The sequence below is a fragment of the Schistocerca cancellata genome, chromosome 2 (genome assembly GCF_023864275.1).
Source record: "Schistocerca cancellata isolate TAMUIC-IGC-003103 chromosome 2, iqSchCanc2.1, whole genome shotgun sequence".
Classification (NCBI taxonomy): domain Eukaryota; kingdom Metazoa; phylum Arthropoda; class Insecta; order Orthoptera; family Acrididae; genus Schistocerca; species Schistocerca cancellata.
The window spans coordinates 827,320,941-827,347,717 of record NC_064627.1 but is presented as its reverse complement, the minus strand read 5'-3'; the positions used below and the strand labels follow the sequence as shown (position 1 = coordinate 827,347,717).

Genomic DNA, 26,777 nt, shown 5'->3' with positions numbered 1-26,777 from the left:
GCTTGGATTGTCCGGAGGTGGGGAGTCCAGGAGAGGCGACGGTCGAGGGTGACGCCAAGGTACTTAAGGGTGGGAGTGAGGGCGATAGGACTGCCATAGATGGTGAGATAGAAATCAAGGAGGTGGAAGGAAGGGGTGGTTTTGCCTACAATGATCGCCTGAGAAGTTGCAATTTAGACTGTCACTATTTATTCCCATATGAGATAAAAATCGCTAGGCTTCCAAAACGTCTTTGCAGACATCTTGCAAGGTTATGCGAGCATTAGTGACCAGTGTAAGACTTCCATTCGATTTTACAGCGCTGTTTTTTATTGTACGAGGTGCATTCAAGTTCTAAGGCCTCCGATTTTTTTCTCCGGACTGGAAAGAGATAGAAACAAGCGCATTGTTTTAAAATGAGGCCGCGTTCATTGTCAATACGTCCCAGAGATGGCAGCACCGTACGGCAGATGGAATTTTACCGCCAGCGGCGAGAATGAGAACTGTTTTAAATACTTAAAATGGCGACGTTTTCCTTACCTGAACAGCGTGCAATCATCCGTTTTCTGAATTTGCGTGGTGTGAAATCAATTGAAATTCATCGACAGTTGAAGGAGACATGTGGTGATGGAGTTATGGATGTGTCGAAAGTGCGTTCGTGGGTGCGACAGTTTAATGAAAACAGAACATCGTGTGACAACAAACCGAAACAACCTCGGCTTGCACAAGCCAGTCTGACAACATGATCGAGAAAGTGGAGAGAACTGTTTTGGGGGATCGCCGAATGACTGTTGAACAGATCGCCTCCAGAGTTGACATTTCTGTGGGTTCTGTGCACACAATCCTGCATGACGACCTGAAAATGCGAAAAGTGTCATCCAGGTGGGTGCCACGAATGCTGAAGGACGACCACATGGCTGCCCGTGTGGCATGTTGCCAAGCAATGTTGACGTGCGACGACAGCATGAATGGGACTTTCTTTTCGTCGGTTGTGACAATGGATGAGACGTGGATGCCATTTTTCAATCCAGAAACAAAGCGCCAGTCAGCTCAATGGAAGCACACAGATTCACTGCCACCAAAAAAATTTCGGGTAACCGCCAGTGCTGAAAAAATGATGGTGTCCATGTTCTGGGACAGCGAGGGCGTAATCCTTACCCATTGCGTTCCAAAGGCACTACGGTAACAGGTGCATCCTACGAAAATGTTTTGAAGAACAAATTCCTTCCTACACTGCAACAAAAACGTCCGGGAAGGGCTGCGCGTGCGCTGTTTCACCAAGACAACGCACCCGCACATCGAGCTAACGTTACGCAACAGTTTCTTCGTGATAACAACTTTGAAGTGATTCCTCATGTTCCCTACTCACCTGACCTGGCTCCTAGTGACTTTTGGCTTTTTCCAACAATGAAAGACACTCTCCGTGGCCGCACATTCACCAGCCGTGCTGCTACTGCCTCAGCGATTTTCCAGTGGTCAAAACAGACTCCTAAAGAAGCCTTCGCCGCTGCCATGGAATCATGGCGTCAGCGTTGTGAAAAATGTGTACGTCTGCAGGGCGATTACGTCGAGAAGTAACGCCAGTTTCATCGATTTCGGGTGAGTAGTTAATTAGAAAAAAAATCTTAGGCCTTAGAACTTGAATGCATCTCGTACAACGAAAGCTGTTTATAAACGGAAAAAGGAATTCTTGAAGTTGAGTTATTATACAAATGTGTTTCCGAATTCTTACATGGGGACATAAGTGGACTTGCCTTTGTGGGAAGAGGCAGCCTGGTTTTGAGTGCTGGATGGACAACAAGGCCAGAAGGAGAAGTAAACAGCAGCTCTTTTGCCAGTGAATGATGTACAGTATGACAGATTTGGTCACTGGCCAGAATATGGGCCAAAAGCGAAGATGTAGTCTTTGCCCTCAGGGATGGTCGACTGTAAAACGCGGAAAATGCGGAATTGTTCCGTGCTTTGTTGCAAATATTTTAAGACGCTTCACATGCAATAGTGCAAAATGCAACAATTGTTTCAGTCACAGGAACGACATTGTAATATTTTTATTGTAGCATGCGCCTTTTTTGGCAGTTATACTTGCGGCTTATTGCAGTTTGAAGCAATGTATGTAAAATTGTTCACATGACCATACACGTCTAATTTAAGTAACTTAATACTTTTCCTTCAAATATTTCTCAGAGTGCCAAACAAAGGGTTAATGGGGAAAATTAAATCATAATTGCTTCGAAAAAGAAGGGATTTACACACAATTTCCTAACGTAGTTTCCTTTCCATAATTGGTGAAACAAATTCTTTCATGACAAGAATAAGTTTCCGAGTCCTAACATCAAGGTGGTGTAGATGAATTAGTCTGGACTGTGATTTAAGTAGTCGCAATGGGTTGAATGACCTCCGAGAGGATGCTGACGATACTGGCTCTGTCATTAAAAGAATGATCGGGCGAACATTATCCTGAAATGTTCTTCAATCCTGCCACGGTCAGCAATAAGTTATCCTTGAATAAGGTCTATATTACATGGTTTTGCACTATTGGTAACGGTTTGCAACATTTCGAACATTGCATAAAGCCTGTCTCCACTAAAGTTTTGTGTGTGTACTGCAAAGAACTCTTCCAATGGTCGTGCAGATGGAGGATTGGGAGAAAGTAACAAGTATCTCTTCGAGGTGGGATAGTTGCTTCTGATGCTCTTGGCTGAACCGTCGTTGACTCTCATTCAGAAAGAGATCTAGAATTTCAAACATATCTTTTTTAAATCTTCGTTGACGTGATAATTCTTAAGAAGCGGACGGTGAGTGTACGTTTCAATGTCGCTGGTATTTGTTGTGTCCTTGAGATATTTGGGTCTTTCAGATTTAGGTTCTCAGAATAATATTTGGCTTTCTGCAACAGCCTATCAAACGCTTCCGCAGTTCTATGTTTCGCAAGAACTGCTTTTAAAATGTCTACAGATCGTTTCACACCGGACGCATTAAATTTTGGATTCTGTACAGATCTGGCCAGCTCTTCAAGTAAATCAAAAATTTCAATGGCGACTGTCACGTAAAAAAACTTTTCGAGCCGCTTCGCATAGCCCTGCAGAACTGAACGTTTTTGTCTGTAATTGAGCTGGATGCATTCAGTACTTCGGCCACTTTTTTCTGGAGCAGCTAACAGTTTTCTCTGAAATGTGTCTGAGATTTAACTATCACAGCTCATCAGGTCGGACACACCGGCATCAGCTGCTGAACTGTCGGTTTGGATTCGTTTTGTCGACACCAGATGGTAGCACAGCATCTACACACGCATTTCTCTTTTTTGCGGCTTCCGGTATTATATTTGAAACGTCATTAATAGTTACCAAGACATTGCACAATGGATCACGCCTTTTGAAACTTCCTTTGGTGGAAGATCCAAACAATGATTACTGGAGGGGATGCAAAAGCTCTTTGGCTGGTATCGAAGAAAGATTTCTTCACACCCTTGTTCCGCCCATACATATTAGCTGCACCATCGAAACAATGGGCGCGTAGAAACTAATTCCTACTGAGAGTTTTAGAAGGATGTGTTTAGTGGTCGTTGCCAGCGTTTGTGGCTTGGCCACCATATACTCTGAAAAAGGTCTTTTACTTCAAGCGACTAAATGCAAGCCGGCCCGGGTGGCCGAGCGGTTCTAGGCGCTACAGTCTGGAACCACGCGATCGCTACGGTCTCAGGTTCGAATCCTGCCTCGGGCATGGATGTGTGTGATGTCCTTAGGTTAGTTAGGTTTAAGTAGTTCTAAGTTCTAGGGGACTGATGACCTCGGAAGTTAAGTCCCATAGTGCTCAGAGACATTTTTGACTAAAGGCAACATCCACAAACAGTAAACAGGCCCTGGACAGCCACATCCGTCGTTGAATCTGCTGCAGTTCCGTAAAATGAAGAAAATTTCATTTGCTGCAGTCTCTCATGTGAGCATCAATTTCCAGTATTTAATTTCGTATCACTGGCGACAACCAAGTTTCGCTAGCCAGCCACATCCGTCATTGGATCTGCCATAGTTCCGCAAAATGAAGAAATTTTCATTTGCTGCACAGCGTCTCATGTGATCATCAGTTTCCAGTATTTTGTTTTCTATCACTGATGACAACCAAGGTGTGGCACACTTGAGTGGCCAGTAAAGCTGTTCTAGCTTTCTCATAATCGGTTAGCTGACGTCTCGCGCTTTCGCCGCTCTCGGGTGTGCTGTTTTCACGTTGTTGAATAACGGTGACAGTCTTTTCTGTGTCTTTTTGCAGTCAGAGAAACTTTTTTTAAAGAAAAGCTGTTTTTTCTTTGATCGTCTATTGCTTACTACGTAAATAGACCTAGTACAGCCATAGCAGAGCACAACGTCACTCGCTTCTTCGTAATGCAGCCACGGATAAGGCAGGCACAGATCATTCCCATTTTATAAGATGTTTCTACCCTCCGCGAAAACGTATGACAGGACGGGACAGAATGCAGTTGGAGTTACGCAGTCCAGTCACGTTAATGTGACCACCGCCTATGTTCGACGTCAACGTGCAATAGCCACTCATTGACGGAAGGTGGCAGCACCAGCAGTGGAGGGTCTATAAAGTGTGAGGGAGGGACGCGGACAACAACGCAGTCGTAGTGGTATGCGGAAGCAGAGCGATTTTCCTGACGTCCAAAATACACGATCATTAACTTTCTGTCCATCGGTGGAAGCATTTCCGAAACGGCTAAGTTTGTAAACCGTTCGTGTGCTGACTTGGTTAACGTACACTGTGCATGGCAAAATGGCGTTATCGAAAACCGGCGCCGAGACAACGGTGCTGCACCACGGGCCACAGATATCAGGGGCGAACGACGGCTGCGGGGACGTGTTCGGCCGAGTAGACGTGCAACTGTTCAGCAACTGGCCTCCCAGATGAACCAAGGGACTACTAACAACGACTCCTCAACGACCGTTCAGTGAACGTTTCTGCGTATGGGCCCCTCAGCAGGCGCCTGGATTGTGCACACATGCTGGCGATGATGGCTGGAATTCGCACGCCATTACTGCAACTCGACGTCCACTAAGTTGCGAACAAGCGGCCTTTTCGGATGACACGTGGCCGTTGGCGTGTACGGCGTGAAACACCTGAAAGCAAACACCCTACAAAATCGTCGGAATGGGTCCAGGCCGGAGTAAGGATCGTTATGGTCTGGGGAACGTTTTCGTGTCATTTTCTGGGTGATCTCGTCATTCTGGAAGGCTTAATGATCAACATATGAATGCATCTGTCATTGGGGACCACGTCCAGCCCTACATACAGTTTGTTTGTTCCTCGGCACGATGACATCTACCAGCAGGACAATACAACGTATCAAACAGCTCGCTGTGTACGTGCGTGGTTCTAAGAGCACTAGGATGAGTTTACCGTACTTCCCTTGCCTCCAGACCCCTCGGATTTAAACTCAGTCACGAAACCGTGGGACTGCACCGATCGGGCTATTCGCACCATGGATCCTCAATCGAGAACCCCAGCGCGGCTGATCACGACCCTGGACTCGGTATTGCTCCATATCTCTGTCGGTACCCTCCAGAAGCTCACTGACTCTCTTGTTGCACGTCCACGTTGCAAAAAGTGGTTATTTTGGCAGCTGTTTGCATTAATATCCTGGGTCGGGTACAAGACGGTTACATAGTCTGTCAACTACACTACTGGTCATTAAAATTGCTACACCAAGAAGAAATGCAGATGATAAATGGATATTCATTGGACAAATATATTATACTAGAGCTGACGTGTGATTACATTTTCACGCAATTTGGGTGCATAGATCCTGAGAAACCAGTACCCAGAACAACCACCTCTGGCCGTAATAACGGCCTTGACACGCCTGTGCATTGAGTCAAAGAGAGCTTGGATCGCGTGTACAGGTACAGCTGCCCATGCAGCTTCAACACGATACCGCAGTTCATCAAGAGTAGTGACTGGCGTATTGTGACGATCCAGTTTCTCGGCCACCATTGACCAGACGTTTTCAATTGGTGAGAGATCTGGAGAATGTGCTGGCTAGGGCAGCAGTCGAACATTTTCTGTATCCAGAAAGGCCCGTACAGCACCTGCAACATGCGGTCGTGCATTATCCTGCTGAAATGTAGGGTCTCACAGGGATCGAATGAAGGATGGAGCCACGGGTCGTAACACATCTGAAATGTAACGTCCACTATTCAAAGTGCCGTCAATGCGAACAAGAGGTGACCGAGACGTGTAACCAATGGCACTCCATACCATCACGCCGGGTGATACACCAGTACGGCGATGACGAATACACGTTTCCAATGTGCGTTCACCGCGATGTCGCCAAACACGGATGAGACCATCATGCTGCTGTAAACAGAACTTGGATTCATCACAACAACGTTTCACCACGCAACGCCGGTCAACTGCCGTTTGTGTATGAGAAATCGGTTGGTAACTTTCCTCATGTCAGCACACTTTAGGTGTCGCCACCGTCGCCAACCTTGTGTGAATGCTCTGAAAAGCTAATCATTAACATATCACAGCATCTTCTTGATGTCGGTTAAATTTCGCGTCTGTAGCACGTCATCTTCGTGGTGTAGCAATTTTAATGGCCAGTAACGTAGTTTCTTCAAGGATTCAACAGTTTCATCTAGCTATAAGCAAAAATGGCTGAAACAAAAATGCTAACAACATATTTGGTGACGTACGAGAAAGGTTGAGAAATTTTTTGGAACAGTGTGGGTCTAAAAACAAATGAAATTTGTTTATATTTGACAGCTACTTCTTAATGTTTTGCTAGTTGTCTGCAGTGTAGTTTGTTCAATCTACTTTAACAGTTTGTTAATTATCATTATTTAAAGATTTTGCGTCAACCGAAAAATTAATTTTGCTAGAGAGCATTTTAGGGCTATGATTTTTTTATTTTAAATCGTCACTAATGCCTAAACATTGCAAAGATCGGGTTTGAAATGCCTTTGGGGAAGAAGCCCCTTCTAAAGAAATAATTTACAATTGGTATAGTGAATTCAGAAGTGATCGTATGTTTCTTAGTGATGAATTTCTTGAAGTATGCCCAAGAACTGCTGTTGCTGATGAAAATGTTGTCGCTCTTCGATCAGTGCTTGAGGAAGATCGACCGACATCTTATGAATTTATGCGGGCGACATTGAGCATTGGTACGAGTCAAATTCAAAATGTTTTGCATGAACAGTGGGACTTGAGAAAACTTTGTTGTCATTGGATTCCACATAGACTTACTCCCGAACAAAAACAACACACTGATTGGTACAGAAAAACTCTGGAAAAACTTCAAGGTCGCACTTCAAATTTTGTTTGGAATACCGTTAGTGGTGATGGATCTTGGATTAGCTCAACTGTCTTTCGGACAGATCTTAAGCCTAAAAAGGTCCGACGAATTCACAATGCTGGTAAGGAGACTGTTACTAATTTATTTTTCTAATACGGGGTTTATTTTTAGCACAGCACTAAAAGATAGACGTACTATTACTGCCGGATAGTACGCAAATGTCTGTTTACCCCAAATTTTTGAACAAGTTCGTGAAAAAAATGTCCATCACGCCAACGCATTATCGCATTCAGCAATTCAGTAGATGGATGCCCTGAAGGTCAGCACCATTGACCCTCCACATTACAGCCCTGACCTAGCACCTTGTAATTTCTTTTTGTATAAAAAAATTAAAGATAAAATGCATGGAAACGATTCTTCGTCATCGGATGAAGCAGTGCAACATTATAAAAACCTGGTTCCTGAACTACTCGGCAAGACTGATATCATTGCTTTAAGGAGTGGTCGTATCGGATGTAAAAATGTATTGATGTCAAAGGGGAATATCTTGGAAAACAAAACAAATCTTTTCTAAAGTAACACTTGTTTGATTTTCTAAAACTGTTCAATGCCCCCCATGTTTTCATTGTCGTTAGGACTGTGGATCACGTAAATATTCAAAGGAATTTGGGAAGCAGAAACCGTATCTGCTTCCACCCCCACCCCTTCCCCCCATCTCCGCCTTCGGTTGATACGCCACTGGGAAGGATAGGGTAGGAAATCGGTCGCGCTCTTCGAAGAATCCGTCACCTTGCTCGTGCCCTGTGCTTCGTGGCCTTCCTCAGCTTCGCTGTGCTGTATGTCGATTATACTTACGCCTTAATTTTTCTGAGGCAGCCTCGGCTAAAAAATGTTGCGTACCAATGTCCTCTTTTTCTCTAAATATATAGTAGAAATTTGGCCTTTTTTTAGCTCAAACTGTTGTCTGACGTGCCGGCCTCTGTGGACGAGCGGTTCCAGGCGCTTCAATCCGGAACCGCGCTGCTGCTGCGGTCGCAGGTTCGAATCCTGCCTCGGGCACGGGTGTGTGTGATGTCGTTAGGTTTAAGTAGTTCTAAGTTCTGGGGGACTGATGACCTCAGATGTTAAGTCCCATAGTGCTTAGAGCCATTTGAATTTTGTTGTCTGACGTCATTACCTGTGTCTGAAGAATTGCGCCTCTACAGCAATTCTGCAAGAATTAAATTCTTTATATGCAACCTCAATCAGCTCAAGAACACATCTTTGCAGAAGGATCAGTAACAAACGAACGACTTTTCCGTGGCGCTTTAGGTTCGGACTTAATTTTCACAGACCATAACTTCCGTTCCACAATACTGCCCGCTTTGTTGACATACTGCAGAATGAGAACTTCTATTGAATGTAAGCGCCTGCAGACTCGCAGGTTTTGAATCCCATAGACATAAATCTGTGTTACACTCGAGGATCTTTTGGGACCCACAAATTGTATCAAGGCAAAGATGGGACAAGCAGCGCTGAAGCTATACTAAACAGGTGCATTGCTGCCCAGTGAGCATATTTCCTACTGATTTGGCATTCGTATGTTAATGACAGTTCTTATCAATGTAACACATTGCTCCAAATGTGTTAGTTGGTCTTTGCTGGCCTTTTAACTTTCGTGTTAATAATGTCAATACACATTGTACGAGAAAAAAACCATGTACCATGAAGAAATTCTACGAATGGGACGGAAACCGGTAGATGTGATGTACACGTACAGACAAACAAATGATCACAATTTCAGAAAAAATGGTTCAAATGGCTCTGAGCACTATGGGACTTAACATCTATGGTCATCAGTCCCCTAGAACTTAGAACTACTTAAACCTAACTAACCTAAGGACATCACACAACACCCAGTCATCACGAGGCAGAGAAAATCCTTGATCCCGCCGGGAATCGAACCAGGGAACCTGGGAGCGGGAAAATTTCAGAAAAAATGGATAATTTGTTCAAGAGAAAGACCAAGTTGAGTAAATCAATAACGCATTGGTACACCTCTGGCCCTTATGCAAGCAGTTATTCGGCTTGACATTGACTGATAGAATTGTTGGAAGTGCTCATGAGGAATGTCGTGCCAAATTCTGTCCAACTGGCGCGCTAGATCGTCAGAATCCCTTGCCGGTTGGAGGGCCTTGCTCATAATGCTCCAATCGTTCTCAACTGAGGAGAGATCGCCAGCCTGGGTGGCCGAGCGCTTCTAGGCGCTTCAGTCTGGAACCACGCGACCGCTACGGTCGCAGGTTCGAATCCTGCCTCGGGCATGGATGTGTGTGATGTCCTTAGGTTAGTTGGGTTTAAGTAGTTCTAAGTTCTAGGGGACTGATGACCTCAGATGTTAGGTCCCAAAGTGCTCAGAGCCATTTGAACCATTTTGAAGAGGGATCCGGCTACTCTGCTTCCCAACGTAGGGTTTGGCAAGTACGGATATAAGCAGTAGAAACTGTCACCGTTGTGGGCGGGCATCATCTTGCTGAAATGTGAGCCCAGGATGGCTTTTCATGAAGGGCAACAAAGGGTGCGTAGAATATCGTCGACTTACCACTGTGATGTAACGGTGCCGAGGATGACAAACTAACAGGTGCTGCTATGAAATGAAATGGCACCCCAGACCTTCACTCCTCGTTGTCGGGTCGCATAGAGATGGTATCCCACGGCTGTGTCAGAAGTCTCTAGACACCTGTTCGATGGTCATTGGGGCTCAGTTCGAAACAGGACTCATCGCTGAAGACGATTCTACCCCAGTCAGAGAGATTCCAAGCATTTTTTTCTGAAACTGTAAACATTTATTTGTCTGCACATGTACGTCACATCTATAGATTTCTGTCTTTTTTTTGTCTTAGAGTGTATTTCATAAACTTTTGTTTTGTGTTTTGATATCATGTTTCCCAATACCTAAAAACTGTAACTCAGTATGTGATTGTTCCTCAGCAGTTGGAGAGCAGTGTAATTGCTTGTGTTGCAGTCACGGCGACTTGCGGCCAGGAGATTTTCAACAACGTGACGTACTTCGTGAACCCGCACTTCCCAGGCCTGTCGTCGTCTTCTTCCACGTGTACGATCACCATCAAGAAGGTGGTACCCAACGTCAGTCAGCTGCGGCTCGACTTCGTACACTTCAGCATGGTTAGTACCCTGTCCAGTTCGTTCTTGTCACGTATTACTAACGGCCACACATCAGCTGTTGCATTTATGAATGTTGTGCGTGGATGATAGTGGAAAAGAAAAACAGATTAAGAGAAGAACAAAATAAAGGGGCTTACCAGTGAAGATATCGGCACCACGACTTGGAAACTGGGATCAGCTGGCTGCGCCATTTTGTATTGGAAACCTCAAGTGGTGCTGAGGTACTGTGGCAACGGGATTTTAATGTGTACCTGACTGCAGACATGTACCAGGTGGATATAATTCAAGTGCAGCTACTCACGGAGGTCCAGTGTTGGCTGTAATTATCCCATGGCAGTGGAACTTGGTAGATATGCTAATTTGTTCACAAGGGAAAAAAATTAGTTCCAGTTTTGGCCACCAGGTGCAAATCTGGGGCTGTTCAGCATCTCTTCGACGTCTTCGGTGCTCACACTGAACAAATTGTGTAAGTGGTGGTTAATAATACCATCAACGTTATGTCTTTCTCACTCCTTTTGGGCTTTTATACCCACGTCATGTTCTTAAACCATTATATATGTAAACATTTCTGTACGTCTTTCTTTCATCCACAGCACCAGATTTGAGCTCGATGGGCAAAATTGGAATTAACTTTATGCAGCGTAAATAGGAGCCGCATTAACGCATTTGAATATCGAGCAAATTTTGCTGCCATACGAAAATTACAGCCCACACTGGGCGTCTGTGAGCAGCTGCACTTTAATTATGACTACCTGGTACATGTAAACAAACAAAATATGAACTGCGTCATTTTATTTTTGAGGAAATAACTAAAACTTTTTGACTTCACTGCGTGTTTATCTGTGGAATATATGAATAAACATTCATTTTGACTCATCAAACATCTGAAATAAGAGACGAACCGTAAAATCAGGTGAAATAGTAAATGCCAAACCAAAATTATACATTTCAGTCCCGAAATGCAAAACAAAATTGTTGGTACACGTGGAGTCACAACAGTTTTAGAAATTTGTTACTGTCCAAAATTCACATTACAGTCGCATTACACTGCACATTACACTGCACTGAATTATATTTCCCTTCTTTATCCTGCACAGAAAAAAAGAAATAACGTAATTCTGGAACGAAAATGAAATACAGCTTTACACATTATTTTACATTTTGAAAACCCAGCTGATAAATGTTTTTTCGTATAAAGAAAACAAGTGTTTAGAAAATACAGTCAGTTTGCGCTATTATTGTTTCAGGAATAAAAAATAGTACATTAAAAAAATTAAGTGCATACTGAAACATACGAGGGCATGCTGAAAAGTAATGGCTCCGATTTTTTTTATATTGAAACACTTAGAGTTTTTTGACTAAAACAAACTACATTAACATTCTACATCTTTATTCTTCAAGGCTACATATTTATTCCTCGACATAGACACGCTGGCAACGAACGCGTTGCTCATGACGAGAAACCATTTTGTTGATATCGTCACCGTAGACTGTTTGACTTCGTTGACGGAGCCCCAATCTTACCTCTGCTTGCACCGCTTCATCACTATTAGAGTCAAGGTTCTGCACGTCATGCAGAAGGAGAGGATGCTCCATTTGTGACGAACTGTTCGCATTCGAAACTACAGTACAGAACGCTGTTTCTCAAGAGCCGATATAGTTGCGTTCCACACCGCCATGTTACACGCTACAATTCGGAGCCCTAAAACAGCGGCAGAAGTCTGTAAATAAGTAAATATGAAGAATAAAATGGTTCAGATGGCTCTGAGCACTATGGGACTTAACAGCTGAGGTCATCAGTCCCCTAGAACTTAGTACTACTTAAACCTAACTAACCTAAGAACATCACACACATCCATGTACGAGGCAGGATTCGAACCTGCGACTGTAGCGTTAATAACGTTTTTTTTTTAAATTAAAAAGCTTTAAGGGTTTTCACGTAGAACTAAGAAATGAGAGCAACAAGTTAGTGGGAGGGTACGTAACAGGGTAAAACTTAATGACAACACATTTGGCATACAACTGCATCTGAAACATGGAGTTACAACGATCTTGAAAATATGAACACGTATTAAAAAGGAAACATAGGTGAAAGTCCTTTCCACATCTGTGCTCAAGAATCCACGTCACGGAACATCGCGGAAGATACTTCTGGTGTCATTACCTTGTTGCATTCACGAACGGTGGGTGGTGAATATGATTGCAGGTAAACTTCTATATGAAAGCTATTTTCTCTAAATTTCTCTGTGTGGTCATTTCACAAGAAGTCTGTGCGAGGAAATATGTGTAGCCCGACTCTTCCTGTAACTTATAATAGCGGATTTTCTACAGCAAACCTTCCAGTGATACACAACGCCCCTCTTGTGTCGCCTGCCACTAGAGTTTGTTGTGCATCTGTGTAACGCTCTCGTACCGACCAAACGAACCCGTAACGAAACGCGCCACTCTTCGTTGGATCTTCTCTACCTCTTCTATTAATTCAATTCGGTAAGAACCTGGGACTGATTTGTCATACTTTAAGGTTCGGTCGAACACGTGTTTCGGGCCTCTGCGGTTCTTCCTAAAGCCCCTTACAGTCGTCTGGCATTGTTGCAGTCCTGTAAATAACGCGTCGTCTACGAACAGCCCAATTGAGCTGTATATATAGCGCAACAGTTACATAAGTGCAGATATTTTTAGATGTGGCACCTTAATATATACAAACATAAGTGTGTTGGTTATTTTGTCTCTGCGTCTAACAGTCTTCTCACAAACACGACATATAATTTACTACCAGATGTTATCTCCACGGTCGTAACTGCGTCAGTAAGTGGCTACATCTGTTAGTATAGACTGAGCGTTTTGCGTCCAAGAGTCTACATTTCATAAAAATTCATAGAGTCCAAACGCCCAGAAAAGTTGACGGGCGTCATCATTCAGAATGGTACAAATGGCTCTGAGCACTATGGGACTTAACTTCCGAGATCATCAGTCCCATCATCAACACATTTCGTCACCTGACCAGCACCCCAGGGGAAAAAAGCATTAATGGCTTGCTCTTGTCACATGTACATTACTTGGCGGTACTAACCAACATAAAAACATACTACTCCTAATGTCTATAATTATTAGTCTGTAAATGAAGTAAATACTGATGTAATATTCTTTAGTAAACTGTCCTCAGTCACCAAGAAAAATATCTGTACTTACAGCCTTCATACCCTGCATACAGGTTGTTCCAAAAAAGGTCTTAATACCTTGCATACAGGATGTCCCAAAAACGTTAGGGACAGGTTCCTTATACAGAAATAAGTAAAAACTGTCAAGGAAACAGGGGGTTCAAAAATGGCTCTGAGCACTATGGGACTTAACTTCTGAGGTCATCAGTCCACTAGAACTTAGAACTACTTAAACCTAACTAACTAAAGGACATCACACACATCCATGCCCGAGGCAGGATTCGAACCTGCGACCGTAGCGGTCGCGCGGTTCCAGACTGTAGCGCCTAGAACCGCTCGGCCACCTCGGCCGGCGGAAGCAGGGGGTCTAAAATACATACCTTACGAGGCACGAGCATTTCGATAGTATGAAACCTCTTCTATTGCAAGGTAGAGTCTTAAATGCATACTTTAAGGGCTATGAACAGTTGTTCATCTGCGCTAGAGTGAAACACATCTCTTATGCTTAACAAGTCCTCATAGCTGTTAAGGTATGCATTTTAGAGCTCATGTTTACTGGAATTTTTTTCTTGTTTTGGTCCATACTACCTCCGCCCAAAATATGAAAAGCAAAGAGCTTGCAGCAGAAGAGCTGTGTTTCATAATGTCGACGAAGAACAGGTGCTCATATGTCTTAAGATACGCGCTTTGGAGCCCTTGTTTTCTAGACTTTTTTCCTTCTTTTGGAGAAAGGAACCAATTCGTAAAGTGTCTCAGTATTTCTTTTTGGAACCCCCTGTATTCGAAATGTAGATATGGCTTTGTTTGTCGTGAGTCCCTTCTGGGGAGTTCAGCCACCTGTGGCTGACTTGCGCGTCGATGGTGACGAAGACGCACACACATGCAGTCGCGAGCGGAGAATATCCCCGCTGCGACCATGAATAGAACCTGGGGCCCCAAGTCAGCAACGCTAACCACACCACGAGCTGCTGATATACAGGGTGTTACAAAAAGGTTCGGCCAAACTTTCAGGAAACATTCCTCACACACAAAGAAAGAAAATATGTTATGTGGACATGTGTCCGGAAACGCTTACTTTCCATGTTAGAGCTCATTTTATTACTTCTCTTCAAATCACATTAATCATGGAATGGAAACACACAGCAACAGAACGTACCAGCGTGACTGCAAACACTTTGTTCCAGCAAATGTTCAAAATGTCCTCCGTTAGCGAGGATACATGCATCCACCCTCCGTCACATGGAATACCTGATGCGCTGAGGCAGCCCTGGAGAATGGCGTATTGTATCACAGCCGTCCACAATACGAGCACGAAGAGTCTCTACATTTGGTACCGGGGTTGCGTAGAGAAGAGCTTTCAAATGCCCTCATAAATGAAAGTCAAGAGGGTTGAGGTCAGGAGAGCGTGGAGGCCATGGAATTGGTCCGCCTCTACCAATCCATCGGTCACCGAATCTGTTGTTGAGAAGTGTACGAACACTTCGACAGAAATGTGCAGGAGCTCCATCGTGCATGAACCACATGTTGTGTCGTACTTGTAAAGGCACATGTTCTAGCAGCACAGGTAGAGTATCCCGTATTAAATCATGATAACGTGCTCCATTGAGCGTAGGTGGAAGAACATGGGGCCCAATCAAGACATCACCAACAATGCCTGCCCAAACGTTCACAGAAAATCTGTGTTGATGACGTGATTGCACAATTGCGTGCGGATTCTCGTCAGCCCACACATGTTGATTGTGAAAATTTGCAATTTGATCGCGTTGGAATGAAGCCTCATCCGTAAAGAGAACATTTGCACTGAAATGATGATTGACACATTGTTGGATGAACCATTCGCAGAAGTGTACCCGTGGAGGCCAATCAGCTGCTGATAGTGCCTGCACACGCTGTGCATGGTACGGAAACAACTGGTTCTCCCGTAGCACTCTCCAAGCAGTGACGTGGTCAACGTTTCCTTGTACAGCAGCATCTTCTCTGACGCTGGCATTAGGGTTATCGTCAACTGCACGAAGAATTGCCTCGTCCATTGCAGGTGTCCTCGTCGTTCTAGGTTTTCCCCAGTCGCGAGTCATAGGCTGGAATGTTCCGTGCTCCCTAAGACGCCGATAAATTGCTTCGAACGTCTTCCTGTCGGGACACCTTCGTTCTGGAAATCTGTCTCAATACAAATGTAACGCGCCACGGCTGTTGCCACGTGCTAATCCATACATCAAATGGGCATCTGCCAACTCCGCATTTGTAAACATTGCTCTGACTGCAAAACCACGTTCGTGATGAACACTAACCTGTTGATGCTACGTACTGATGTGCTTGATGCTAGTACTGTAGAGCAATGAGTCGCATGTCAACACAAGCACCGAAGTCAACATTACCTTCCTTCAATTGGGCCAACTGGCGGTGAATCGAGAAAGTACAGCACATACTGACGAAACTAAAATGAGCTCTAACATGGAAATTAAGCGTTTCCGAACACATGTCCACATAACATCTTTTCTTTATTTGTGTGTGAGGAATGTTTCCTGAAAGTTTGGCCATACCTTTTTGTAACACCCTGTATACAGGGTGAGTCACCTAACATTACCGCTGGATATATTTCGTAAACCACATCAAATACTGACGAATAGATTCCACAGACAGAACGTGAGGAGAGGGGCTAGTGTAATTGGTTAATACAAACCATGAAACATGCACGGAAGTATGTTTTTTAACACAAACCTACGTTTTTTTAAAATGGAACCCCGTTAGTTTTGCTAGCACATCTGAACATATAAACAAATACGTAATCAGTGCCGTTTGTTGCACTGTAAAATGTTAATTACATCCGGAGATATTGTAACCTAAAGTTGACGCTTGAGTACCATTCCTCCGCTGTTCGATCGTGTGTATCGGAGAGCACCGAATTACGTAGGGATCCAAAGGGAACGGTGATGGACCTTAGGTACAGAAGAGACTGGAACAGCACATTACGTCCACATGCTAACACCTTTTTATTGGTCTTTTTCACTGACGCACATGTACATTACCATGAGGGGTGAGGTACACGTACACACGTGGTTTCCGTTTTCAATTACGGAGTGGAATAGAGTGTGTCCCAACATGTCAGGCCAATAGATGTTCAATGTGGTGGCCATCATTTGCTGCACACAATAGCAATCTCTGGCGAAATGAATGTCGTACACGCGGAAGTACATCTGGTGTAATGTCGCCGCAGGCTGCCACAATACGTTGTTTCATATCCTCTTGGGTTGTAGGCACATCAGGGTACACATTCTCCTTTAACGTACCCCACAGACAGAAGTCCAGAGGTGTAAGATCAGGAGAACGGGCTGGCCAATTTATGCGTCCTCCACGTCCTATGAAACGCCCGTCGAACATCCTGTCAAGGGTCAGCCTAGAGTTAATTGCGGAATGTGCAGGTGCACCATCATGCTGATACCACATACGTCGACGCGTTTCCAGTGGGACATTTTCGAGCAACATTGGCAGATCATTCTGTAGAAACGCGATGTATGTTGCAGCTGTTTGGGCCCCTGCAATGAAGTGAGGACCACTGAGGTGGTCGCCAATGATTCCACACCATACATTTACAGTCCACGGTCGCTGTCGCTCTACCTGTCTGAGCCAGCGAGGATTGTCCACGGACCAGTAATGCATGTTCCGTAGATTCACTGCCCGTGGTTTGTGAAACCCGCTTCATCGGAAAACAGGTAGAACTGCAACGCATTCTCTGTTAATGCCCATTGACAGAATTGCACTCGGTGATTAAAGTCATCACCATGTAATTGCTGATGTAGCGACACATGAAACGGGTGAAAGCGGTGACGATGCAGTATGCTCACGACACTACTTTGACTCAGTCCACCGGCTCTCGCAATGTCCCGTGTTCTCATGTGTGGGTTCATGGCAACAGCAGCTAACACACCAACTGCACCCGCTTCTCCTGTGACGGGCTTGTTGCGGATCCGTTTGCGTGCTACGACCATACCTGTTGCATACAGTTGGCGGTAGATGTTTTGCAATGTGCGGCACGTTGGATGCTCTCTGTCCGGGTACCGTTCTGCATGCACCCTGCAGGCTTCAGCTGCATTTCGTGGACACTCGCCATAGATGAGTATCATCTCCACCTTTTCAGAGTTCGAATACACCATGGTCACAGTTCCTGCAACACTACACTATCACAGACGTCTGGTAACACGGTGTACTACAGTTGGTCTGCGTGCGGAGACGAATACGGAATAACAATAGCAGCAAGCGCTACATGCGGACACTGCGACAGCTAGACCAAACCACAACAGTGCACTACAGCCACACTCGTAAACACGGTCGTCATCGTAAACATGTCCCTGCAGTTGCTGCTCGCCGACCGTGGCCCGTGTTTGTTACAACAAGCAACTGAATGTCGGAGGTTTCAAGCGTCAACTTTAGGTTACAATATGGACGACAATATGTAAATTAACATTTTACAATGCTACAAACGGCACTGATTACGTATTTGTTTATATGTTCAGATGTGCTAACAAAACTAAAAAATTCCATTGAAAAAATTAGGTTTGTGTTAAAAAACATACTTCCGTGCATTTTTGTATGGTTTGTATTAAACAATTACACTAGCCCCTCTCCTCACGTTCGGTCTGTGGAATCGGTTCGTCAGTATTTGATGTGGTTTATGAAATATATCCAGCGGTAACGTTAGGTGACTCACCCTGTATAGCGTGACGATCATGTAAGTGCAGATATTTTTAGATGTGGAGCCTTAATGCATACAAACATCAGTGTCTTGGTTGTTTTATCTCTGCGTCTAATAGTCTTCTCACAAACACGTCACGTAATTTACTACCAGATGTTTTCTCCACGGTCGTAACTGCGACGGTAAGTGGACTTCATCTGTCATTATAGAGTGAGCGTTTTGCATCCACTTGCCTACACTTCGTCACTTGACCAGCTGCCTAGGGGAAAATAAGCATTAATGACTTGCTCTTGTCACATGTACTTGGAGGTACTTACTAACCTAAAAACATACTACTCCTAATAGCTGTAATTATTAGTCTGCAAATGAAGTAAATACTGATGTAATATTGTTTAGTAAACTGTCCTCAGTCACCAAGAAAAATATCTGCACTTATAGCCTTAATACCCTACATACAGGGTGTCCCAAAAAACGTTAGGAACAGGCTGCTTATACAAAAATAAGTAAAAACTGTCAAGGAAACAGAGGGTCTAAAATGCACACCTTTTAAGAGGTAAGAACACTTGTTCATCTTCGATAGTATGAAACAGATCTCTTCTGCGGCAAGGTCTTTGCTTTCCATATTTTGGAAAGAGAAAGTATTGACCAAAATAAGAAAAAAATGTCTAGTAAACATGGAGACCAGAATGCATACTTTAAGAGCTTTGAGCAGTTGTTCATCTGCATTTGTGTGAAACACATCTCTTCTACTTAAAAAGTGCTCATAGTTCTTAAGGTATGTATTTTAGAGCCCGTGTTTACTAGACTGTTTTTCTTGTTTTGATATGAGAAGCAAAGAGCCTGCAATTGAAGAGCTGTGTTTCATAGTATCGAAGAAGAACAACTGCTCATATCTCTTAAGGTACGCGCTTTGGAGACTTGTTTTCTAGACTGTTTTCTTGTTTTGAAGATAGGAACCAATTCGTAAAGTATGTGTTTCTTTTTGGAACCCCCTGTATATGAAATGTGGATATGGCCATTGTTTGCCGTGAGTCCCTTCTGGGGAGTTCAGCCACCTGTGGCTGTGACTTGCGTGTAGATGGTGACGAAGACACACACACACACACACACACACACACACACACACACACACACACACACATCCAGTCGCGAGCGGAGTATATGCCCGCTCCGACCGGGAATCGAATCTGGGGCCCCAAGTCAGCAAAGCTAACCACAAGACCACGAGCTGCTGATATTGCAGCGCCAGTCAGATGAAAATGAGACAGACTGTATAACGAGTGGTAACGCAGGTAGGTAGGTGTGTGTGTGTAGGAGAGAAAGGAAAAGCGCGATGGCTCATCTCTGCGCCATTTGTCTGTTAGACGCGCTCGACGTGAGGTTAGGGAGTCGTGTGTGAATCCGACTTCACTAAGGAGGCCGGGAAAGAGGAACAGCGAGGTGTAGTGCGGTTTCTGACTGCGGAAGCAGTGGCAGTAATGAAATTCATGCCCGAGTTTCTGCTGTGTATGGTGAACACAGTATGTCACGTGTGCGTATGATTGCTTGGAATAAACGATTTCGTGAATGTCGCGTGTAATTGAAAGGCAGCAGTCGGCCAGGACAGCATCATCGTGTCATTACCTCTTCGGTCATTGCTGCGGTGGGTGCTGTCGTCAGACGGCACAAGGTGGAAGACATTCGGTTCTTTTTGGGTAGCAGCACGGTAACGCTTACGTCGTCATGGCAGAGCATCTGAAATTCCGGAAAATCCGTATGTAATAGGTTTCCCATAGCCTGACGGAGAAGCGGAAGTGAAACAGGTTGTCGACGTCACTGCAGCACCTGGAATGGTATCACGATGATTAATATCATTTCCATTAAATGTATTAAGAATTGCAAATTTGTACAACCATCAGATGTATAATGGGATGACGACAAAGAAAATTTGCGCCGGACCGGGAATCGAACCCGGATTTCCGGCTTATCAGGAGCGATCTACCATTAGGCTATCCGAGCACGACTAAAGCTAGACGCAAAGTTCCATATGTCGTCAACCATGTGCCTCAAACCATGCATGTGCAAAGGAACATTGCATAGTAATTCGGAATAACAGAGACACAGTAATATCGTAAATATCGTTGCTGGAGACGAAACGTGGTGTCATCATTTTGAGTCGGAGATCAAGCGTCAGAGCAAAAAATGGAAACACATGGATTCATTCCAAAGCAGTGCACGCCAGCTCCGGGAAAGTCATGATGACCTTTTTCTTTGACTGCAAGACCCGCTGCTCGTTAACTTTCTGGAACATGCCGCCACAATTAACGCAAGGTGTTAGGTGGACACTCTGCAAAAATTTATAGTGTCTAAACGCCCAAGAATACTGACGAGCGTCATCATTCTGTTGCAGTGTAATCCCCAGCCACATGTCGTCCATGTTGTTTCGACTAGGCTTCAAAAGTTCCATCGAGAAGCCCTTAGGCACCTTCCATACAGTCCCTATCTCTCCCAATGCGATTTCCATTATTTGGAGCCACGAGGAAAGACGTTCTTGGCCGTCAGTTTGCTTCGGACGAAGAGGTGCCCCCCTGGGTACAATCATGGTTCCGCAGGCAATCGGAAACACTGTTTACTTATTTTTATCCCTTTGTATCGTTTTCATTAGACTACTCCTTACATACGAGGGCGTGTTGGAAAGTAGTGCCTCCGAATTCCTTATGTGAAAACCCTTAAAACAAACGTTATTAAAATTCTGCATCTTTATTCTTCTTTATTTCTCAACATGATCACCAGCCCTCCGTCGTGACCGAGCGGTTCTATGCGCTTCAGTCTGGACCCGCGCGACCGTTACGGTCGCAGGTTCGAATCCTGCCTCGGGCGTGGATGTGTGTGATGTCCTTAGGTTAGTTAGGTTTAAGTAGTTCTAAGTTCTAGGGGACTGATGACCTCAGATGTTAAGTCCCATAGTGCTCAGAGCCATTTGAACCATTTGAACATAATCACCCAGGTGACGAACACATTTATCTCAGCGACAGACCAGTTTGTTGCTACTGTCTCGCTGTAAAATGTCTGTCTTTGTCGACAGAGTCTTTTCTCAGAGAGCCAGGTGAACTCAGGTGCGCGACTTCCCTTGCAGCTCAGAGGGCTCTACTGTCACACTGCATTCTATCATTCACACACATGACCCTACCACCAACAAACTGGACTGCTTGTATGATACAGTGGGAAAATTTCGAGATGCTCCTAACACTTTTTCTTCAGACGGTTGTAAGACAAGATTCGATGAGTTAACTAAAGTTCACCTGTGAAGATCGCGTTCAACCATTTGTTCGCGGTCCACGTCGATGTTACTGACTGTACAGTAAAAGGAGGATCTCCGCACAGCTGTGGGCGAGACACAGCCTACCGGACGTCCGGCCTACACCCTTTGATACACAGTTTATCGGAAAACTCAGAAGCAGCTGTCTGCTCTGCAGCCAATTATCTCGCGTGCATTACCGAACTTAACCGTGCTGTTAAGCTTAGATATCATTACTATTGTGGAGTGGTTACTTTTTGTCGACCTTATTCCGACGTACGTTGAATATTTTCTGTGTCTAAAAACTATTGGCAAATTCTTGTAATCTCACTCTGAGGAACATTGAACGTTACTGAGAATGCGGCGACTGTCTGAGTTCAAGGCAGCTGAGGATTTCGCTTTCGAAACAAGGTCCAAATCAGTCCTCATCCCGAAGGTTAGTATTTTGGTAACTACGCATACTGGGGGAACTTACAGCTTGGCGTGGGCTACGAACCACACTACAGCTTGGCATCTTTCACATTAAATAATCGTGGTCAGACGTGAAAGATTAATACACCAACCATGTATACAATCATATACAACAGCTCGCTCGACGAAAGATCAGTACCTAAAGCGTGGAAAGTTGCGCAAGTCACACCAATACTCAAGAAAGAAACTGGGAGTAATACGCTCAATTGTAGGCGCATATCACTGTCGTTTTTGCAGTAAGATTTTGGAATATATACTGAGTTCTAACATTATGAATTTACCACGAAGAACATGGTCTATTGGCACATAGTCTGCACGGATTCAGAAAACGTAGTTCCTGTGAAACACAACTAGCTGTTTGTTCTCACGAGGATCATAAATTTATTCCATATTTTTAGATTTCCAGGCGGCTTTTGACAGCGTTCCTCTCAAGTGGCTTCTAATGACATTGCTTGCCTACAGTGTGTCGCCTCAGTTGTGCGGCTAGACTTGTGATTTCCTGTCATAAAGGTCGCAGTTCGTAATAACTGCTAAAAAGTTATCGAGTAAAACAGAAATAATATCTGGCGCTCTCCAAGGAAGTGTCAGAGGCCCTCTGCTGTTCCCGATTCGTATAAACATTTTAGGAGATAATCTGAGCAGACCTCTTAGATTGTTTGTAGACGATGCTGTCATTTACCATCTTGTAAAGTCAACAGTAGATCAAAACCAACTGCAAAATGATACAGACGAGACACCTGAATGGTGCGAAATGTAGCAGTTGACTCTAACGAAAAGTGTGAGGGCGTCCACACGAGTATAAAAGGAATCCATTAAATTCCGGGTACACGATAAATCCCGCATGTCTAAAAGCTTTCAACTGAACTAAATACCAATAGATTACAAGTACGAACAATTAAAAATGGAACTATCGTATAGCTAATGTTGTGGTGAAAGCAAACAAAATCTGCTTTTTATTGACAGAACACTTAGAAGATGCAATAGGTCTACTAAAGAAACTGTCTACACTTCTTGTCGGGCATCTGCTAAAGTATTGCTGTGTGGTATGGGATCCTTATCAGACAGGATTGATGAAGGCCATCGACAACATACAAAGAAGGGCAGCTCGTTTTGTATTATCACGAAATTGGGAGAGAGGGTGCCGTGGATGTGATACACGAGATGGGGTGGCAATCGTTAAAACAAAGGCGTTTTCCGTTGCGGCGAAATATTTTTACAACATTTTAATGATCAACTTTCTCCTCCGAGTATAAAAAAATTTGGGGACGCCACCCACTCAGGGGGAAGTGAACATCGTAATAAAATGAGGGAAGTCGGAGCTCACACAGGAAGATTTGAGTGTCCGTTTTCCCCGAGCGTTGTTCCAGAGTGGAATGTGTTACATGGCAGGTTTTGTCCTAAACGCAGTTCGGAATACTATATACTCAATGTGGTTATTGTTTTACGTTGCTTTGTAATAACAGACTATATACAGTTAGAATAATATGTAGTGTTCACCCATGGGTGTCATTTAGGTACCACTTCCAGGAGTTTGGCGTTTTAACTTCGTTGTCACAATACGTCATTTCGTTAAAAGGATCGTAGGAATGATCTTTTTAACATGTAACTAACTAACGAACTCATATATTGATGTTTATGATAATAAACCTGATTGTTATAATGAACACTTGTTTCCATTATAGGTAGATGATCCCTTCTTTCATTAATATGTCTATGTGCGTTGCGTGGTACCTATATTTTCATGCCTGATTGGATCACTCCTATTAATTGTCATTTTAGTAAGACGTATCCGTTTGCACAAGATTATCATTTCCTTTAAATTAATTTGAGTGATCATACGGCGTGCTCCCCTTCTCTGTGGGTCATCAGAGATCAGACTATAGCATCCAGGGCTATGCTAAACAACACAACCTATGGGGCACAAACACTAGAGAAATGGTCTGAATTGGTTGAATCAACCCTCTGCCTCGCACTTAAGTGTGAATTGCAGAGTAGTCATGCAGATATAGATGTGAAAGCGATGTGACAGATATAGTCATAGGACCAACCGGGGATTGAACTCCAAGCCCGTCTAATCGCAATCTGACATCTATCCACATTCTCGCTATCCACCTACTCACGGAACCACATAATATAATTTCGGTTTCATCGACGATATTCTGTGCTCGCAATGGACAGTGAAAACACGACTGAGAGTTCTTATCCTTATCTTATAACCACTCGCATATTCGAAGCAGGGAGTACTCATTTCCTACTCTTTTCGCGTTGCATTTTTCATTTGAATTGATGCATAATTTTGTCCCTTTGTTCTAGTTCTCAGTTGTATCATCAGAACACGTGGTGATTGACATCCATCACTGGGTTAACCATCTGTAAATTCGAGTGATTTACAAACATATACTCTCACTCGCAAGATTATTTCTCAACAGCTTTTAAATTTATTTGTGTTTGCTTTCTTGCCATGATGTTTGGAGGGGATGTCAACTGTTCTAATTCGATGTTTGTTCCTAACGATAAAGGATGGTTTTGCTTAGCATACTGGTTTACGCTCATATGGGATTTTTCATATAATTGGGCTTCGCGAATTCATTACATCACTTGGTTTCTTTGCTCACAAATTCTACCACGTGCACTTTACTTCCATGATTGAATACAGAGTGGTTATATAATTAAACTTGAGCGGATCCCCATTAAAAAACGAGTGATCATGGGACACAGACTTTATGGAAACATTTGTAAGGACATGCGGAAGAGAAATAACGAATAAAGAGTTGAAAGAACACATTTTAATTTCCACACGAGAGGATAATATTTGTTAATTGTGTACCAGATTTACCTTCCAGGTTGCAAATGTTGCTGAGTGCGACGACCATTTGCATCCACAACAGCTGGGATACCATCTGACAATTGTTCGCAGCACTTTTCGAACGGTGGACCATGGAATGTTCACCTGCCGTGACACTGCTCTGTGCACTCCTTGAATGTCGCACACTGCGTCCAGCTTTCTCAGGCGTGTCAACTGTAACTTCTTCAGGAATTTGTGGCGTGACTGGTACCATAGCAGTACCGGCACCTGACCAGTAACGTGACACTGACAACACTAACGACGCAGATCCTGCACCGCACAATCTGAACATCGTTCCTATAAAGTTAGCTGCCCGCAAGGTAAATACACTATGTGATCAAAAGTATCCGGACACCCCAAAATATACGTTTTTCACATTAGGTGCGTTGTACTGCCACCTAATGCCAGGTACTCCATATCAATTACCTCAGTAGTCATTGGACATCGTGAGAGAGCAGAATGGGGCGCTCCGTGGAACTCAGGTACTTCGAACGCGGTCAGTTGATTGGGTGTCACTTGTGTCATACGTCTGTACGCGAGATTTCCACACTCCTAAACATCCCTAAGTCCACTGTTTCCGATGTGATAGTAAAGTGCAAACGTGAAGCACAAAAGCTGACTGACAGAGACCGCCGACAGTTGAAGAGGGTCGTAGTGTATAATAGGCAGACATCTATCCAGACCATCACACAGGACTTCCAAACTGCATCAAGATCCAATACAAGTACTATGACAGTTAGGCGGGAGGCGAGAAATTCGGATTTCATGGTCGAGCGGCATCTCATAAGGCACACATCATGCCGGTAAATGCCAAACGACGCCTTGCTTGGTGTAAGTAGCGTAAATATTGGACAATTGAACTGTGGAAAAACGTTGTGTGGAGTGACGAATCACGGTGCACAATATGGCGATCAGATGGCAGGGTGTGAGTATGACGAATGCCTGGTGAAGGTCATCTGCCAACGTGTGTACTGTCAACAGTAAAATTCGGAGGCGGTGGTGTTATGGTGTGGTCGTGTTTTCCATGGAGAGGGCTTGCGCTCCGTGTTGTTTTGCGGTGGCACTATCACAGCACAAGCTTACATTGATGTTTTAAGCACCTTCTTGCTTCCCTCTGTTGAAGAGAAATTCGGGGATGGCGATTGCATCTTTCAACACGGTCGAGCAGCTGTTCATAATGCACGGCCTGTGACGGAGTGGTTACACGACAATAACATCCCTGTAGTGGACTGGCCTGCACAGTGTTCTGACCTGAATCCTATAGAAGACCTTGTGGATGTTTTGGATCGCCTGCTTCGTGCCAGGCCTCACCGACCGACGTCGATACCTCTCCTCAATGCAGCACTCCGTGAAGAATGTGCTGCCATTCTCCAAGAAATCTTCCAGCACCTGATTGAACGTATGCCTGCGAGAGTGGAAGCTGTCATCAAGGCTAAGTGTGGGCCAACGTCATAATGAATTCCAGCATGACCAATGGAGGGTGCGACGAACCTTTAAGTCATTTTCAGCCATGTGTCCGGATACTTCTGATCACATAGTGTAGTTTTCCGTCTACTATTCCAGCCACATGACTTAATCTAATCTACAGGGTGAAGAAAACTTCGTGCACTCGGACTTCACAGCGTAATACCTCACATACTAGCAATACACATACGATTCTCACAAAATTTCGTCCTGCATATATTTGCGGCAGTAAATGGTCGTTAAAGACGGGCAATCTGGCAGCACTGTAATAACCTCCACGGTAACTATCTCAGTCAGGAAGCGGCTGCAATGCTGTGCAGCTGGTGCAGTGGGTAGCGTTTTTGATTAGCGTGAAGGAGGTCGTGGGTTTGATTCTGGCTTGAGGTGTATTTATTTTTATTTGCTAAATGTAACCTGCGTGGTGCGGTACCTGACGTCTC

The 26,777-nt window shown here is 44.2% G+C and overlaps 1 protein-coding gene across 1 annotated transcript in view; it reads left to right on the top strand.

Annotated features, from left to right (window-relative positions):
* Positions 1 to 26,777, top strand: part of LOC126148472 (uncharacterized) — a 222,676-nt gene that overhangs the window by 128,072 nt on the left and 67,827 nt on the right. The window contains exon 4 of the mRNA XM_049915759.1: positions 10,272 to 10,432. Coding sequence (XP_049771716.1) covers positions 10,272 to 10,432 — 161 coding nt within the window. The remainder of the gene's footprint in view (positions 1 to 10,271; positions 10,433 to 26,777) is intronic.